We start from the raw sequence: 18,808 nt of genomic DNA on the forward strand, positions 1-18,808 counted from the left end.
TTGCTGTGCTTTCAGTGTAGTGTCTAGGATAATGCTAGACCCATAGTGGTCACTTGGTGAATGTGTTATATTAACAAAGAGAAACCTTAGGAATTCAGTGTATGTTGCAGGTTTTGATTTGGTGTTTATCATGCTAAATAACCCAAGTCCTTCAGCTGCTTTAAAATTAGAAATATTACTCAACCATGGTGTTGCAATTTCGGTGATTAAGACATTTGTTAATTTTTTATTAAACATTGTTTCTAGGATGCAGTTTTCATGATGTGTTGACGAAAGAAAGAATTTGGTTTATTTTCTTGTTAAATTAAGTCTTATCTTGGTGCTACCTTGTAATTTTTAAGTAGGTATTGTTAAATGAATGTGATGCCTTGTATTTTAGCAGTATTTGGTTGAATTTTCTTATGAAAGATAGATGTCCAGTAGTCTCTTCAGGCGAATTGTTCAAAAGTTGAAAACATGTCTTTGTTCTGATAGCACACAAGAGGCCCAGTGAAAAGCTATGGACAAAACCAGTAACAGGATTCTTCTTGCTGAAAGTTATTCATAACTGTTTTGCTTTTTTTTTTACTACATCTGTAGCCAAATCTGTTTCAGAGTTCATCTTATAAATGTCCATTGATTGGTTTTTTGTTTCTCCTATTGAGTCTTTAATTTGGTTCAAAGACTGAGAAATTTGTGAGTTTCTAAGCATCACTTGTATTGATGAAAAGGTTGTAAGCCACTGTTTGTCACCTTGGTAAGAAGACAGTGCTTAGCAGATTGAAACAGGCATGGTTGTTTAAAGCCACCTTTTGCTGTAGATGTTCAAGCTAGATGAGCTAATTGTCTTCCTTGCAATAGCAGTTCACGTTCTGTATTAGATTATGTATTTCTCTACCATTAATAGCCTGTTCAACATTAAAACTTCCCTTTAGGGAGTGATGATGAATACAGTGATGATGATGACATGAGCTGGAAAGTGAGACGCGCAGCTGCTAAGTGCCTGGATGCCGTAGTTAGCACAAGGCACGAAATGCTTCCAGAGTTCTACAAGACCGTCTCTCCTGCACTGATATCCAGATTTAAAGAGCGCGAAGAGAATGTAAAGGCAGATGTTTTTCATGCGTACCTTTCTCTTTTGAAGCAAACTCGTCCTGTGCAGAGTTGGCTGTGTGACCCTGATGCAATGGAACAGGGAGAAACACCCTTAACAATGCTTCAGAGTCAGGTCAGTTAAGTGTGTGCTCTGAAAGTCATTGACAGTGGTGCTTTACGGTTATTCTTAAGGGAAACGGGAATGCCGAGATGATTTAGAGAAGGACAAAGGTAATGGGTGCTCAGTGACTTGTAAACCATTGATTATAACTTAAATATACACTAAGATTCAGGAAATTATCTGTGATATTAGTGGAGAAATCAAAGCTGTGGGATCATATAGCCAGCTTCACTCATAATTTGTGTGATCTTAGACAAGTTAGTCATTTTTATTAATCCTTGCTTTTAATCCTTTGTAAGTCCCCAGGGTTCTGATGGATGAAATTACCAGTGTATTTTAGTGTCTGGTTCACTACATAGTAATTGGTTTCCCTAAGGCCCTGAACATGAAGTCACCATCACTCCCATTTACTGAATTGCTGTCGCAGCTGTAGGCATTTTTGTGGTTTTGCTTTGTTTCTGAGATGGTCCCAAGCTGACCCGCACTCTTGGCAATCCTTTTGCCTCTGCCCCAAGTGCTAAGATGACAGGCATCATCCGCCATGCCTTGTAGTTCCATCTGTATTTTAGAGAGATCTGTCTGCCTGCCTCTGCCTCCCAAGTGCTGGGATTAAAGGTGTGTGCCAGTGCCGTCTGGCTGTCTGCCTTATTTTTAAATAATGCAAATACATTTTGAGCTGAGCTTGTTAATACAAGTGAATGGAGATTAATTAAAATAGATGGAGGATGAATAGATGGATGGATAATCGATAAGTAGACAGACAGATAGCATAGAGAAATTGTTTAGTAGAACCATGAATTCTCAGGAATTCTGAGAATCTCTATTGCCTTTATTTCTGAGATCATTTTTATATATGAGATTTGTCTGTGTAAGGGAAAGGGTGTTTTAATCTCTTTTGGGGGGAGATCCCTGTCTTGCATCCATGACTTGTCAGTAAAGACTACACTGAAGTTCACTAAACATTAGAAAGTTTAGATCAGATGTCTCTGAAGTTAACCCCTGCTCCTTGTACCCTTGAGGTGCAGTGTCTTTTATTGTAATAGCAAACTAAAAATGAGAGAAAACACCAATTTGATGGGTAGTTTTCCATAATTTCCTTTCTGGTATTTTTCTATTTACAAATTGTATGCTTAAATCTTTGGTTGGAAGTGATTGAAGTGATTGAAGACTTGTTGCTTGTTAGGAAACTTTTCTCCAGTTCATTGATGCTGTCGAGCAGATATAGTTATAATACAGTATGTACAGTGCATGAATACGTTTCAACTTGGTTCCTATATAATAGTGTCTGCCTTAGCAATATTGGAGAGCTGAACTGGAAATGTGACAAACAAGATTCTTTGTCCTGTAAGTCATATTAAGTATATGGAGGAAGTACCTTTGGCTCAACTGGCTGATGATATGTGACAATTGCAGGTTCCCAACATCGTTAAAGCTCTGCACAAACAGATGAAAGAAAAAAGTGTCAAGACCCGACAGTGTTGTTTTAACATGTTAACTGAACTGGTGAATGTATTACCTGGGGCACTAACACAGCACATTCCTGTGCTTGTACCAGGTATGTAGGGGACAGTCTCTTGGGGTACTTCTTAAGCACTTTTTATTTTTGCACTTACATAAGCTTGAAGGATTGTTTTTTTGCTTAAAAGGGAAGTTTGTGACAATGTGGACCTACAACATTTTAATTGTGACCATTTGAGCATATGAAGTTATCCCCTGTAAGTAAGGGGAGTTAGTATTTTCTATGTAGAGATTGTAAGCATCTGCCGTTGTAGAGGTTGTATGCAGATGGAAATTGTACCACTCTTTCAGGGGCTGACTTTTCATTATTTGAGAACTGCATGGAAGTGATGAGATGCTTTTGTTGGCTTTTCAGGGATCATTTTCTCACTGAATGATAAGTCCAGCTCATCGAATCTGAAGATTGATGCGCTGTCGTGCCTCTACGTAATCCTCTGTAACCACTCCCCTCAAGTGTTCCACCCTCACGTGCAGGCGTTGGTCCCCCCGGTGGTGGCTTGTGTTGGAGACCCGTTTTACAAGATCACCTCCGAAGCCCTTCTCGTCACTCAGCAGCTTGTTAAAGTGATCCGCCCCTTAGATCAGCCTTCCTCCTTTGATGCAACCCCTTACATCAAAGATCTGTTTACCTGTACAATTAAGCGGTTAAAAGCAGCTGACATTGACCAGGAAGTCAAGGAAAGGGCTATTTCCTGTATGGGACAAATTATTTGCAACCTTGGCGACAACTTGGGGCCTGACTTATCCAATACACTTCAGATCTTCTTGGAGAGACTCAAGAATGAAATTACCCGGCTAACTACAGTGAAGGCGTTGACACTGATTGCCGGGTCACCTCTGAAGATAGACTTGAGGCCTGTCCTGGGAGAAGGAGTGCCCATCCTTGCCTCATTTCTCAGGAAAAACCAGAGAGCTTTGAAACTGGGGACCCTTTCGGCCCTGGATATTCTAATTAAAAACTATAGCGACAGCTTGACGAGCGCCATGATTGACGCGGTCCTAGACGAGCTCCCTCCTCTCATCAGCGAAAGTGATATGCATGTTTCGCAGATGGCTATCAGCTTTCTGACCACCCTGGCAAAAGTCTATCCCTCTTCCCTTTCAAAGATAAGTGGATCCATACTCAATGAACTGATCGGCCTTGTGAGATCGCCTCTACTGCAGGGCGGGGCTCTTAGTGCCATGCTAGACTTCTTCCAAGCCCTGGTTGTCACCGGAACGAACAACCTAGGCTACATGGACTTGTTGCGCATGCTGACTGGTCCAGTTTACTCCCAGAGCACAGCTCTGACTCATAAGCAGTCTTACTATTCCATTGCCAAATGTGTAGCTGCCCTTACCCGAGCATGCCCTAAAGAGGGACCTGCTGTAGTCGGTCAGTTTATTCAGGATGTCAAGAATTCAAGGTCGACAGATTCCATTCGTCTCTTAGCACTCCTTTCTCTTGGAGAAGTTGGACATCATATTGACTTAAGTGGGCAGTTGGAATTGAAATCTGTAATTTTAGAGGCTTTCTCATCTCCTAGTGAAGAAGTGAAATCAGCTGCATCCTACGCACTAGGCAGCATTAGTGTAGGCAACCTTCCTGAGTATCTGCCATTTGTACTACAAGAAATAACCAGTCAGCCCAAGAGGCAATACCTTCTGCTTCATTCCTTGAAAGAGATCATTAGCTCTGCATCCGTGGCAGGCCTTAAGCCGTATGTCGAGAACATCTGGGCCTTGCTGCTAAAGCACTGTGAGTGTGCAGAGGAAGGCACCAGAAACGTTGTCGCTGAATGTCTAGGGAAGCTCACTCTTATAGATCCTGAAACGCTCCTTCCTCGGCTTAAAGGGTATTTGATATCAGGTGGGTATCGAGGGGTGTCTAGATGTCCTTACCTCTAAGTTTGTTGACTCATTTGCCTTGAAAGATGCCCATTGAGGAACTAAAACCATCTGCTTTTTTATTTTAGTGGGTTAAAGTCACGTATGTGGTGCATGTATGCCATGTGTTGTAATGTGAAGTGATATTCAAGGGACTGTTTCTGAGAAGGATAAAGCCTGATTGGGTAGTTCTTAAGTAGTGTGATCTAGTTCTTTATGCTGACTACATTTTTATTGTTATTTTTTGGATTAAAATACAGAGAAGACAGGTCTTGAATTTAAAAAGAAGACCTTGATAGTACTTACTATATGAAAATTGCAGAAATTATTGAATTTAACTGCAAGAAATAAAGAAGATTTTTGATTTATCAGTGTTTACTGGTTAGAATAAATAGGTGATAATGCTGTTCATTCTTAAAATGTTGTTTTTGTTTTTGTTTTTTTGGTTTTTCGAGACAGGGTTTCTCTGCGTAGCTTTGCGCCTTTCCTGGAGCTCACTTGGTAGCCCAGGCCGGCCTCAAACTCACAGAGATCCTCCTGGCTCTGCCTCCCGAGTGCTGGGATTAAAGGCGTGTGCCACCACCGCCCAGCTAAAATGTTGTTTAGTTTAACAATTTGATAAACTGTTTATAGATTGAACCAGTCCCTTCATAGATTTAACCAGCCCCTTTGGTAAGGGCTCGGTCCCCCGTTGCTGGTTCCCTGGATTCCTCCTTCATAGAAGACAAGCTTTCTTGTAAAATCTAGTAAGATTGTTTCTTTAAGGTAAGAAAACTCCTGATTTAGTATCCCAAGAGCTAGAAGACAGTCTTTAGGGACAATGATGAATTTTACGAAGTTTGTGATACGGTTTTAAAATGTCATTCATGAACATTAGACTTCCATTTTGTTTTTAATTAGGGTCTTCATATGCCCGAAGCTCAGTGGTTACAGCTGTGAAGTTTACTATTTCTGATCATCCTCAGCCCATTGATCCCCTATTAAAGAACTGCATAGGTGAGTGGAGACGACAAATACTGGCTAGCTACTTGGGAAAGTACAGTTTTGTCATGGTGCTGTTACTTCAGTAACTAAGACCAGCACTGTGAACCTTCTTATTACTGAGGAGGTAAAATGCACCAAGGTAATTGTTCCATTACAAAGATCATTCATAAGGTATGGTTTCACAGGTTGAGCAGTTCAATTTATATAGGCATTTCTTTATCAAAAAGAACTACCGGATGATTTGCTCAGCACAGAGGTGGCTAAATATGGCCGAATGTCTTCATAGTTATCCTCCTTGGTCATCCTATTTTTGGTGATGACCTAATAAAATAGTCTTAATGAATAAAGCACATAGATGTTGAATCTGTCTGACCAGTTAGAAATTTCTTCCAATAAAAGGGAATCTTACTGGAGTTGTTAGAGCGTCCATTTCTGATGCTTGCTTGGAACCCTCCAGCCCTGAGAAGCTCTGTGGGGCAGTTCCACATAAGGTGAAGAGAACCTAAGAACAAAAGAAGAAGTGCTCATTTTCAGAAGTGTTGAGAGGAAGCCCAGGAAAAACAGAGCCGTCGCTGGTTTTGTTAAGACAGGAGTTGCTTCTGGAAGTAGACTTGGACAGCTTTGCTCTTTTCTTGTCTTCGTCGTCAGTTATCCTAATGCTAATAGCAATCCAAATCCCTCAGGTGCGATCTGCTGTTTTCTTAAGGACAGGTGATGGGGCACGAGGAAGGAGACAGGGATATGGCTAAGCAGGATCTCCGTGTGCAGGAAAGGGGGTCAGGGTGGTGAACACTTTGAACTGCATAAAGGGGCCTCCAGTTAGTTCAGAGTTAGATCAGATACAGATACAAATAGTTTATGGGGGGGGGCACGTCTATTCCCTTCTTGTTGTCACAGACACATATTCAGACATTTGTGTTGTGAAAGATAGGACTCGGTGCGGGGAGGGGGACCTGCTAAAAGATTCCAGTGTCTCAGCACTGGATTTTAACAATATGCAGTGCCTGAGTGGTTCCCCCTCATTTTATCAGTTTGCTCTACTTGAAATTGATAATCCAGTTTCGAGTCATTTGAATTCATTTCCCTATTCTGAAAGATTGGTGATGATAGAGTTGGGATTATCTAGAGGAAATTACTCCCTGTTCAGTCCCTGTCTGCCAGACACTGTTCAACAGTATGCATGCTTTTCCTCCTCTCGGTGACCCTGAAAGCATTGGCTTGACTGGGAAATAAGGCTCTTGACTGGAAGTACCTGCCCAAAGCTTCGCAGTTACTAGGGGAAATGACCTGAAGCGCACATGTGGGCGGGATCCGAAGGATTTACATTGTAATTTCTTTCTGCACGTTTTCATCATAGCAGACTTGAAATCTGTTTCTAAGGAGCAGGGTGTTTGGCATTTGTCCTGTTAGGTTTTGGTTTCCTCACGGTGCTCCTGTGTTCTTAGTAGTTCCTGTGTTTCTCCCTGAAGACACAGAAAACATTAGGATGTGCAGTTGATTTCCTGTCCTTTGATGAATTGTATTGCTGCTGAGTCTGTAGTGAGCTTAGCTTCTTTTTTTATTAAGGAGTTTTAGTCATTTTACATACCAATCCCAGATCCCCCTCTCCTCCCTCCTCCCTCCCTTTCCGCCTTCCCTCCCCAGCCCACCCCCATCCCCTCCTCCAACCAGGTAAGGTCTCCCATGGGGAGTCAGCATAGCCTGGTATGGTCAGCAGAGACAGGTCCAGGCCCCTCCCCCTACATCATCGGTAATGGACTCCAAAAAGCCAGCTTCTGCACCAAGGAGCTTAGTTTCTTGGGCGTGTAGTGAAGTGTAAGGAATTTCAAGGTGTATGTTTGTTGTCTACTGGCTCCATTGCTTCTGAGCAACTCATCTGTTTATAAAGAGGAGTGAGTGGGGAACTTTAGGGACTGTTCTATATGCCCTCTGCATTTTATGTGCCAAGAGTGAGTTATCAATGAAAAATGTACACACATTTGTTAACAGTGCTTTGTCTCCATACCACTGAAATAATCTTGTATCTGGTTCTCTGACTTGCATTGAAGAAATAGCAGTGAGACCCATAATCACTAAGTCAATTTAGAAAAAATGCTGTGTGGCTTGTGTTCTAAGCTTACCACAAGTATGTTGTTTCTTTTACATTTTTCAGGTGATTTTCTAAAAACTTTGGAAGACCCAGATTTGAACGTAAGAAGAGTGGCCTTGGTCACATTCAATTCTGCAGCCCACAACAAGCCATCGCTGATACGGGATCTTCTGGACTCTGTTCTCCCGCATCTTTACAATGAGACAAAAGTTAGGAAGGAGCTTATACGAGAGGTAAGTGAGTTAGGTCACATCAGTTACCTTGCACTTGTCTGTAGTTGTCATGTGCTCGCATGTTCCTTCTTGTTGTAACAGGTAGAAATGGGTCCTTTCAAACACACGGTGGATGACGGTCTGGACATCAGAAAAGCCGCTTTTGAGTGCATGTATACACTTCTCGACAGCTGTCTCGATAGACTGGACATCTTTGAGTTTCTAAATCATGTTGAAGATGGCTTGAAGGACCATTATGATATTAAGGTGAGGTGTCTGTGATTGTCTGTAGAACGGTTTAATAGACGTGGGTACAACAGCTTTTATGCTTGTAACTTACTTAGGGGTATGTAAGTAAGGAAAATTAAGCCCTCTACCAAGATTTTTAGTAAGGACCTTATAAACTGTATGTGCAGAAGATGTAGAAAGACATTGTGCCATCAGTTAATTTACAAGAAAAATCCAAAACCTTTTTTTACTAAAGAAGGAAGAGAAGTGGACCTCAAATGTTTGAGAAATATATTTCCGGCCCCCTTAATGAATAGTGCTTACCCATATTCTTTGCCTCCATCCAGACACATTTTACTGCTGAGAGTATAACTGTGACGTTTCAGGCCTGTCCTAATGAGAAACTAGCGACGGCGGTGTCTTGATGAAGTGTCTTGGGCTCTGTTTCAGGCTGGGCTGACTGTCTTTTTCAGACCCAGCAGTTGCAGAGCCTTAGAAGGAGTCACATTGCTTCATAGGTTTAGAGCATGGATTTCGCTTCTGTGTCTTACTTTCCTATTTCGCTTTCAATATGTCAGTAAATGAGTGATTTAAAAGACAATCAAGTAAATGAATCGTATCCTTTTCATGATACTCTTTAACAGGGCCTTTGGCCTGCTGAGCTTGAGCCATGCAAGGTACCAGAATTCCAGCTTTCACGATGCAGTCATAGGCATTCATAGTCCAAGGGAGAAAGAATGTTTTAGTAGAGATTTTCCAGGTTTTGTATGGACTCCCTTGAAGAACATCTGCCCTCCCGAACTCCACTGAGAAAGTGGAAATGTCTATAGTTTTGCTTTCGTTGAGCACATTTCTAATCCAGTGAATTTTAGTTTACATTGTGTGACTTCTTCAGAAGTCCGAGTCCCCTCCCTGCTGACAGGTGACATAACTCTGTCACTCTGTGGGGCTGAGGAATGGGTGTTCTAATGCGTCCGCCCAGGTGATTCTGCTGTGCAGTCCCAGCTGAAAAACAGTTTTTAGTTTTGTATTGTAGGACCCACATGGAAGCCGATGTTTCCCTAGCATTCACCTTAGTAAGGTTTGCAATGACCTGATTTGAGTGGCAGATTCAATTACGATGATGCTCTAATTTTCATACTAATCATTTTTCTATTTAAAAAGGTGTCTGAATGTGGATTTTTGTCAGGAAAACATTGTATCTTTTTTCTTCCTTATAGATGCTAACATTTTTAATGTTGGTGCGACTGTCTACCCTTTGTCCAAGTGCAGTACTGCAAAGGTTGGACCGACTTGTTGAGCCACTGCGGGCTACGTGTACAACCAAGGTAATTGTGGCAGGCAGCGCCTTAGGCTTTGCTGGGCATAGGAAATTCTTAATTAGTATGTGCGATTTACATGGGATGTGTGGGGGTGTGTATTCTGAGGCTGAATCTTGTGTTTTAGTTAGGCTGGCTTTCAACTCTCCAACTTGTCTGAGCCTCCTAAATGCTGAGATTGCAATTTCACCAGTAGGCTTTTGCCACCATGCCAAGAAAATGGACTTTTGTTACTGTTTCGTTTCATAAAATTAATTGAATAGCAAATAAAAAAAAGCTAAGCAGTGGTGGTGCACACCTTTAATCCCAGCACTCCGCATGCAGAGGCAGCATCTCTGTGAGTTCAAGGCCAGCCTGGTCGACACCCAGGACACCCAGGGCTACACAGAAACCCTGTCTTGGGGGGAGGAAAAAAAAGAGAGAGAGAAAAAGGGAAAAGATAAAAACTTTTCTCTTTCTGATACTTTACAAACTCTAGATTCCTGCCTTATTATTTTCTCTGACTTTTGAAATTTAATTTTGTTCTCTTTCTGGTTCACGGAACACTTTGAGGAGCATTGGTGTGTCTTCAAGGTCTGGTAGAATTCAGAAGTTCATCTCTTCAGTCTAGGGGTTGTCTTTCTTGGGAAAAATCCCATTGCATTTTAGTTTGCTTTCTATTGATGTGATACAGACCATGACCAAAAGCAGCTTGGGGAGGAGAGGGTTTATTTCCTGTTACAGCTTCTAGACCGCCATGAAGGAATTTAGGACAGGAAGTCAAGGCAGAAATTGATACAGAGGCCAAGGAGGAGCACTGCTTACTGCTTGCCTCTCCTGACTTGTTCAGTTTGCTTTCTTATTCACTCCAGTACCCCTCTGCCCAGGGACAGCATCACTTACAGTGGCCTGCTGGGCCCGTCCACATTAGTCTGTTAAGAAAATGCCCCCACAGACTTACCTATAGATAGTACAGTCTGTTGGGGACATTACTCAGTTGACGTTCTCTGTTCTCAAAATTCTAACTTGTATCAGGTTGACAAAAAATTAACCATAAATAACCACCACAGTTCTATAAATCTTCTTGGTTTTGTTTTGTTTGTTTTTTTAAGGCTGAATTTCTCATGTAACCTTGGCTGCCCTGGAACTCTGTGGATCAGGCTGGCCTTGAACTCAGAGTTCCGCCTGCCTCTGCTTCAGTGTCAGGATTAAAGGTGTGTGCCACCACTGCCTGGCTCGGTTCAGTTTTATAGCTCAAATAGATCTAGAAATTTATTCAGTTCTTAGAATTTTCCATTTATTTGCATCTACTTTGTCACGGTCTTCCCTAATGGTCTTCTTGGATTTCAGTGGTGTCTGTCGTAATATTTCTTATTCTGTCTCAAGGCTAATTAATTTGCCTCTTACTTCTTCCTCTTGAAAGAAAATGGTTTGTCAGTTTTGTTTATCTTTCCAAAAGACCAACTCTGTTTCATTAATTTCTTGTGTTATTAGGAATCTCTTGATTTCTGCCTCACTGATTTCAGCTCTGATTTTTATTGTTTCTTTCTTTCTGCTTTTTGGGTTTTGTTTATTATTATTTTTCTAAATCTTTTGGATGTTTGAGGTAGAATCTCACTCTTGAGCACAAACTGGCCTGAAACTTGTATAGCCCAGGTTGGCCTCAATCTCTTGATTACTGGAGTACGTCATTAGCTTACTGGACATTTCTGAGTTTCTTTTTCATTGTAGATACTCGTAGCTATAAACTTGTATCTTCTATTGAACTCACCTGTATCCCACATATCCTGGTAAAGTGCTGTTGTACAGAGGGTGGAACCCTTGTTAACTCAGAGCAGGGTTCACTCTGCTGTCAGAACCAGATAAAGACAGCAGAAGTCAAACTGGACAGTTTCCTCAATGGTCTTAGAGCCAGAGACCCTCATGTGCTCAGGAGAATTGAGCAGCACATTAAAAAGATGAAGGTGTTGATTACAGGCTGTAAGATGAGGTAATGTACACGAATCAGTGAGTGTAGTGTGTGATATATACAGCAGATAGATAAAAGGAAAGGACTCAAGGAGACGCAGGAGACGTCTGCCGTGTAATAAAGGCAGTGTGCACAAATTGATAGCCAGCATTACACTTAACTGAGAAAAACTTAAAGCATTCCCTCTTAAATAAAAGACAAGGTTGTCCACACTTAATATTCTTACTCTGTAGTTCCTCAAATCTTAGAATGATAAGGCAAGAGAAGGGTGAAACAGAAACAGAAAAGGCAATTAATTACCTTATCCCTGCTTCAGGATAGTGTGGCCTTATGCTTAAAAGATCTAGACTCTTAGCAAAGTACAGAGACGCAGTAGTGAGTGGCTTTTCTATGTACCAGTACAAACCGCAGAGAAACCATGTCAACAAATACAAAAACCATCACTAGCCAAAGTCATTCTGAGCAAAAATGTCAACATTGGAAGCATCCCAGCATGCTACTTACATGTTTATGCAGATCCATAGTAGCGAAAGCAGTGTGATATTGGCACGGAATCAGACACAGAGATAAAGGGACTGAAACAGAATACTCAGGAGTGAGCCTACACAGCTATGGCCATCTGGGTTTTACTTTATTTTTATTTGTTTTCGATTGTTTTTAATAATTTGTCCCCCTCCCTCTACTTTTTCATCTGATTGCTGACAAGATTGGAGGAAAAAAAAAACAGCCCTCTAAAGCTGATCCTGGGAAACTGGACATCCTCGGATGGAGACTACAGTTAGAAACCTCCCTCTGGTTAGGTTAGGTTAGGGGTTTTTTTGTTTGTTTTTGTTTTTCCTTTGGTTGGTTGGTTGGGGTTTTTTGTTTGTTTTGGAGACAGGGTTTCTCTGTGTAACAACTCTGGCTGTCCTGGAATTTGCTCTGTAAACCAGACTGTGATCAAACTCACAGAGATCCACCTGCCTCTGCCTCCTGGAGTGCTGGGATTAAAGGTGTGTGCCATTACTGCCCAGCAGATCCTTTCCTCTTACTCTGTACAGAGATCAACAACTCAGTATGATCAAAGGAGAAAACCTTTACCAGCTATTCATGTGATGTGGGCTTGGTACCCAGAATATAAACAGACTAACAGACAGATAATTTAGTATATAAATGAGTAATGAAGGGGTTGGGGATTTAGCTCAGTGGTAGAGCGCTTGCCTAGCAAGTGCAAGGGTCTGGGTTTGGTCCTCAGCTGGGGGGGGGTGGGGGTGGGTAATGAATTGGACAGGTACTTTGCAGGTGAAGTTGTACAAGTGATCAATATGTAATGAAAGAACGTCATTAAGGAAATACAAATCAAAAGATTTCCATCTCACGTTCTCAAGAAAACAAAACATTAAGAAACATGCTAGTAAGGATGCAAGGATAAGGGAATTGGAGTAGTGCTGATAGGCACATAAATAATTTCAGCCACTGGAAATCAGTATGGCTGATGCTAAAAAATAGTAAAGTAGCATGAACTACCATGACATACAGTACAAATACTTGCATACCATGTTTATTGTAACACTGTTTACAGTAGCTAATTATGGAATCAATGTAGGTGCTCATGAGATGAGTGGATTTCTATTTATTCATTTATTTAGATTTTTCGAGACAGGATTTCTCTGTGTAGCTTTGGAGCCTGTCCTGGAACTCACTCTGTAGCCCAGGCTGGCCTCAAACTCACAGAGACTCTGCCTCCCGAGTGCTGGGATTAAAGGCGTGCGCCACCACCACCCAGCATGAATGGATTTTTAAAGTGTGATACATAGTATGTATATACATATACAAATACAAGCAAACATATAATACAGAATAGCAGTAAGAAAATGAAATTATATCATTTCCAGGGAAATGTGTAGACTTAAGATAATCATGGTAAGCAAAATAAGCCAGACTCAAACAAATGTGTTTTTTCCCCTTCATATGTGAATTTAGGCAAAACAAACAAAAACCCATAAAAATTTTTTAAAGAAATGAAAGTAAAAAGTGGACTGAAGTATGATCAGTATGGGATAAGATACAATTAGGCTTCAAAAAATGAAGACTAGTTCTTCCTAGAGAGGGGCATAGCTGACACATATGAGGGGTGCTTGAAATGAATCTTGGAGAGTGAGGGCTTGGAACCGTGAAGATGAGACAGGTTTGGTTGTGTTTTAGTCCAAGTAATTCTAAACACAGGCATGCATGGAAACATTACTGGATGATTCGGTCTTTTTGTGATAGGGTTGTGTGACATACTCCTTCCTAGGCGAGAGCGCGTGCCTCAGGAAGAGGGTTGGTGCACACTGCACTTGCACAGCGGTGTGTCTTCTGACGGGGGGGGGGGGGGGGGGGGGGGCTTCACGTAACCTACCAAGAGTTCCTGTCTGCATGCATTTGGTTAGTGTTCCAGCGTGTAACCGGTTTTACTTTGTATTGCAGGTAAAGGCGAACTCTGTAAAGCAGGAGTTTGAAAAGCAAGATGAGTTAAAGCGATCCGCCATGAGGGCAGTGGCAGCCTTGTTAACCATTCCCGAAGCCGAGAAGAGCCCACTCATGAGTGAATTCCAGTCACAGATCAGCTCTAACCCGGAGCTGGCGGCCATCTTCGAAAGTATCCAAAAAGATTCGTCATCCACTAATTTGGAATCAATGGACACTAGTTAGACGCGTGTTCCACATGGGGACCATTACATTTGACCGCACAATGCACTGAATCGACAAGTTGACCATAGACACGAAAGAGAAGTGTCTAGAAGCTTCAGGATGTTCCACTGTTGTTTTCCTCCATGGAGAGTTTGTTCAGCTTTCTTCCATTGTTGTTTTTATAGCATTTACTTCAGAAATCTGTATTTCCATAATCCAGAGGTTGTAAAACCACTAATGTGTTAGTGGTTAGGGCAACATTTGAAATGGGAACTAAAGTTAGGATTTATGGAATGGGGAGATAGGGTCCAGTATCTGTTTGCCCTGTAATGTGTAGGATTAAAATGTTAAAATTTTGTGACCATGGATTTCTTGTTTTATAAATTCTCATTTAAAATCAATTCTTCAACACAAAAACCATGTTTCTTTCCTTGTATAACCTCTTCTTTCAGCAACATAAATTGATTTTTAACAGGCAGATAAGAATATCCATTTAAAATGTTATATTTCAGAGATTGGCATCTTAGCAAAGATAATAAAGTATCACTTAAGTATAAGGCTTAACAATATCCCCTTGTGCACACTGATTTTTGCATGAACAGGGTTACAAATAAGTATTGTCTGTAACAGCATGTGCAGATTATTCACAATACCAGTTAAAATAAGCATTAATGCAATTTTCAGATACTTTTGCACAGAAAACATTATCTGGTGAGAGAGGAGTTAATGTTGAAACTGGTTTTCTAACCAACCACCAGTGTGAATTTATAGATCGTTTTAGCAAATCAAGTCACAGCAATTTGCAACTTTTTCTATTATAAATTATCTTCACATTTAAGTATTTAATTTTTCTCAGTTCCACGTGTGTGCGTTTTTTCCTCAAAGACTGGTTCATTCCTGTTGAGTGTCTGCCTTTGTTCCTGAAGGCTAAAAACCTCACCTGTGCTCTCCAGGTTCGTTTTCAGGACATTCTGAAGCTGGCCACCTCTCATTTTGTTAGCTGAAGCTTTCTTGTAGTTGAGTTACAGTCCCCACCTCCCCAACCCGTCTCTTGTCAAGCTAACATCCATGTTGTCTTTGGTAAGTGTTGACTGTTTGCTGGGGGAGCAAAGCTTTTGCAGTTCTTTTTGTTGTAGCTGAAGTTTGATCCAACATTCCACGAGCTCATTTCACACTGTAGCTCCTTCAGATTGTGGTGCTCCTGTTAACAGTAAGCTATTCTGAAATAAAGACATCTCTCCACGCTGTGCAGATGGAGTTTACATGCATCAAAAGGGGGCAGTTATTTGATTGGGTGAGCAGTTTCAAGTAATTGGCTTACAAATGGCACCGTTAGATGTAAAACTGTGAATGAACTAAAATATTTCTCCCGTTATCGAACTTAGGTGCTGTAGTAGTAGAATGCTTTTAGGTTCTTTTAGGTGGGAACAGACTGGCTATTATAGAACAGCTTGGCTCTGAAGGCCAGATGCTGCAGAAGACATTGGTGCTGGTGAGCAGTTCCATTATGCATTGGCCTGGAACATTATTGGAAGTTGGTGCCATGTCAAAATACCGCAGGTAACAAATTTTATGCCATAATTTGCATAAAGCTAATAGTTTAGTAGATTGTGGACTATGCGTTACTATGGTATAGATGAGGAGATAGTTAAGATCTGGGTTAATGGTTTCACAGTGAGTTACAGTACATCAGGCCTTAGGACTGAATAGAATTGTGACAGTCATGTGTTCTGTGACTGTCTTAGTTAACTACTTCAAGTTAAACCCATATACTTTCACTGGGTTTTTCCTTGGTTTCTCTTGAACTCAAGGTCCGTGTTACGTTTTGTTTTTCTGTTTTGAGTCTTTGCAAATCAGCTCATTTTCCTACATTTTCTAAAGAAAATGCTGCTTTAGTAGTTGAAGTGTCCACTACCTATACATACAGAGCAGAGGAATGATATCTATACACAGGCCATCAGAAGAATGCTCAGGTTTCAGTGCTGAGCCACACTAATGCGCTGGTGATGTGATCCAGATCTGAAATGGAAGTAGCAAGGAATGGAATCCAGATACATCACCACTCACACCAGAAAGGTAGGGCTCTGCCTGGCAGTTCTCTACCTGGGAGGTTCCTAGAAGTATGTAGTGTGAGAGCAGGCTGTTGGCACTTTTTATGAATACATTGAAGTTAGTTTAAAACTATCAGAAATTATTTTAAAAGAAAACTCAATATTCATTGAGTTTTAGGTTTAGACTGTCTTATGAAATTTAGGAAGAAAAGAAGTCTACCAAGAGTTATTTATAAAGTTAGGATAGAATGCTACTAGTCATATATTTTGTTAGTGATATCTAAAAGCTGCTTAGCTACTAGCAGTTAGAATTCTTAAGAGATTGGAATATGATGGCTTTGTTAAATGTTTGTATATTTACATGAATTAATCATAATTAAGTAACCAAATGAGTCCTTTGTAATCTACACATTCCTTGTGTAAACAGTAACACAGGGATATACACAATTAACTTCTCTAGGATGGTTGGCTATTTTTGTATCTAGCTCTGCCTTGGGTATGAGGTTCAAAATGTTGAAGTATATAAAATCCTCAGCTGCTGAAGAATTTGTTTAATTTCATTTAATTTGTTCATATGTCTTCAGAGCCACGTTCAGTTATGTGATGAAATGTATAGTAATGCTTTGTAATGGAAATGATATTTTCTTCTCACATTAAATTTGAGAATCTTGAGGCTGATGCAGGATGATCATGAGTTCAAGGGCAGCTTGGGCTACATAACAAGACCCCTTCTCAAATGTGTGTGTGTGTGTGTGTGTGTGTGTGTGTGTGTGTGTGTGTGTAAACCTAAGTTGTCAAAATTAAATTTTTGATATTTGGATGTGGAAGCTTCCAAGAAAAATTCAAATTGTAGCCTTTACTCAAAATTTCATTTTTACTTTTAAGTTACTGTCTTTTTTTAATTTCTGTGGAGTTGAAAAATTGACATTTGGTTGAAAAATAGAACACAATAGAAGTGTGCCAGCAGCTATCCAGAGCTCACCAGATAAAGCTGTTTTCTTAGGAAAAACACAAAGTGGTATTATTTATTTTTCCCTGTTCAGTACAAGAGTAGCTTGTTTTCTTAGTAATACTAATAAAGATTTTGTGAAGACCTGTATCGTGGTTTAGGGCGTTTGGGTTTCAGTAACATGGTTTTGTTCTTTCAATGTTGGAAAACTAGCATGGCATCCCAAAAAGGATTTCGTTTTCTTGAAGCATTTAAACAAGCAACTCTGAAAATGCCGAAGAGGTGATGTATGTGATTGTTTTCTGCTAGACCCACAGCATCAGTGAGTCAGATTCCCAAAGATGTTATTTAGTAGATTAAAGCTCCATGGTGGAGCCTTCAGACCTTCATTCTCACATCAGATCTCTGGGTTGTTTGGGGATGTTTGTTTTTGCTGAGGGCTTCAGAAGAGAGAGAATGGAGAGAAAACTTACTTGGAACAAAGTCCTTTACTGGTGGAGGAGTGTTGGGATTAGCATTAATTTGCCACTTGGTAGTAGTGGGTGCTCCTTGAGTGCCTTGGGAATGCTCACACACGGATGAAAAGCTATGGAGTTGTACTCTGTATGATACCACCGCAGCCCCTTGTTTACTAGTTTGTAGTAAGCTGCTGTCTGAAGTTATTTTGCTTGTTTCATAGATTTTTTTTTTCCCCCATTTAAACAAAACTGCAACTGCTTGCTTAGGTGAGGGCAGCTAAATGTGAATGTACCTGTACTAGAGTAAGACATGTATTTGCTTGCAATCATTGCCACATGTAAACCAAGCAAGGCTTTCCTAAGAGATGCGGAAATAAACTCCTGGTTCCTTATTCTAGAAATAAAATCCATGTTTTCCTTGAGAATTTATACTGCAGTAGACAAATGTTACTTCAGGTAAGGATTTTGAATGTTAACGCTGTTCAGAGTTTGCATTGTTGAGTGTGAGTATATTTTAAGATAGCTCTGTCCTGGCTGCTACCTTGTGGGGGCCAGCCAGCACTAACACTCCTACAGAGACTCCTCCAAGTCCCCAAATGAGGGACACTGACTGCATTGCCTCCGTTGAGATCCATTCTTTTTGAGAAAGAATGTTCTCCTTTCTAGCTACCATACCCAGATGTTTCTTTGAAGAAGGTAGCCATCTCATGGAAGAGTTCTTCCTATGGATCATTTTTTCATCTTAGTGTATGGTTGTTGCTTATAATCAACCGGTTGTGCTAGTTAGCATGATTCAGTGAAAACAGCTTTCTGTGACCCACAACGTGGTACCCAGTGTTTTAAATTGGTGATCTTCAGTAAGTCCTGTAATCTACTTTTCTCTGGCTATAAAGTAGCATATTTAATAGAAGTCTGATTATAAAGGGCCAGTAGTGTAATGCGTCTAAAACAGATGAAATTGGTGTGCAGCATATAAGCTTCAGTGGCCAAAAGCATCTAATAAATTTGAGTTCTTAGTAAGACCCAAGAAATAGATTCAAAACAAAACAAAAAAACCCTTTTTTTCATGAGATTTCCCCATTAATTTGTTTCCTAGTCAATATGGGTCCTGTTTGTGCCAAAAGTTTGTGACTTTTTCATGCTTCCAAGGCATATTTGACAACAGCTATTCAAGTCAAGTTGACTGTAGCAGGTTTTTGCTGTTTTGCTAGAATTCACTCGGGGTCAGAGAGAAAGTGATTTAGTGTGAATCTTGCTATTCCTGTGAAATTTTTGAAGACTGGAGATGGTAGGGCAAAATGTCAGAAGAACTGCCACAAATTGTCTTTGAAATGAGGCC

At 40.6% G+C, this 18,808-nt stretch overlaps 1 protein-coding gene across 1 annotated transcript in view; it reads left to right on the forward strand.

Annotated features, from left to right (window-relative positions):
• Cand1 (cullin associated and neddylation dissociated 1) overlaps window positions 1-16,734 on the forward strand; it is a 41,097-nt gene extending 24,363 nt beyond the window's left edge. The window contains exons 8-15 of the mRNA XM_028869625.2: window positions 915-1,207; window positions 2,609-2,750; window positions 3,069-4,562; window positions 5,480-5,575; window positions 7,716-7,885; window positions 7,967-8,131; window positions 9,313-9,420; window positions 13,808-16,734. Coding sequence (XP_028725458.1) covers window positions 915-1,207; window positions 2,609-2,750; window positions 3,069-4,562; window positions 5,480-5,575; window positions 7,716-7,885; window positions 7,967-8,131; window positions 9,313-9,420; window positions 13,808-14,032 — 2,693 coding nt within the window. The 3' untranslated portion in view covers window positions 14,033-16,734. The remainder of the gene's footprint in view (window positions 1-914; window positions 1,208-2,608; window positions 2,751-3,068; window positions 4,563-5,479; window positions 5,576-7,715; window positions 7,886-7,966; window positions 8,132-9,312; window positions 9,421-13,807) is intronic.
• The last annotated feature ends 2,074 nt before the right edge of the window (window positions 16,735-18,808 follow it).

Source organism: Peromyscus leucopus, chromosome 18, assembly GCF_004664715.2.
Source record: "Peromyscus leucopus breed LL Stock chromosome 18, UCI_PerLeu_2.1, whole genome shotgun sequence".
Taxonomy (NCBI): Eukaryota; Metazoa; Chordata; class Mammalia; order Rodentia; family Cricetidae; genus Peromyscus; species Peromyscus leucopus.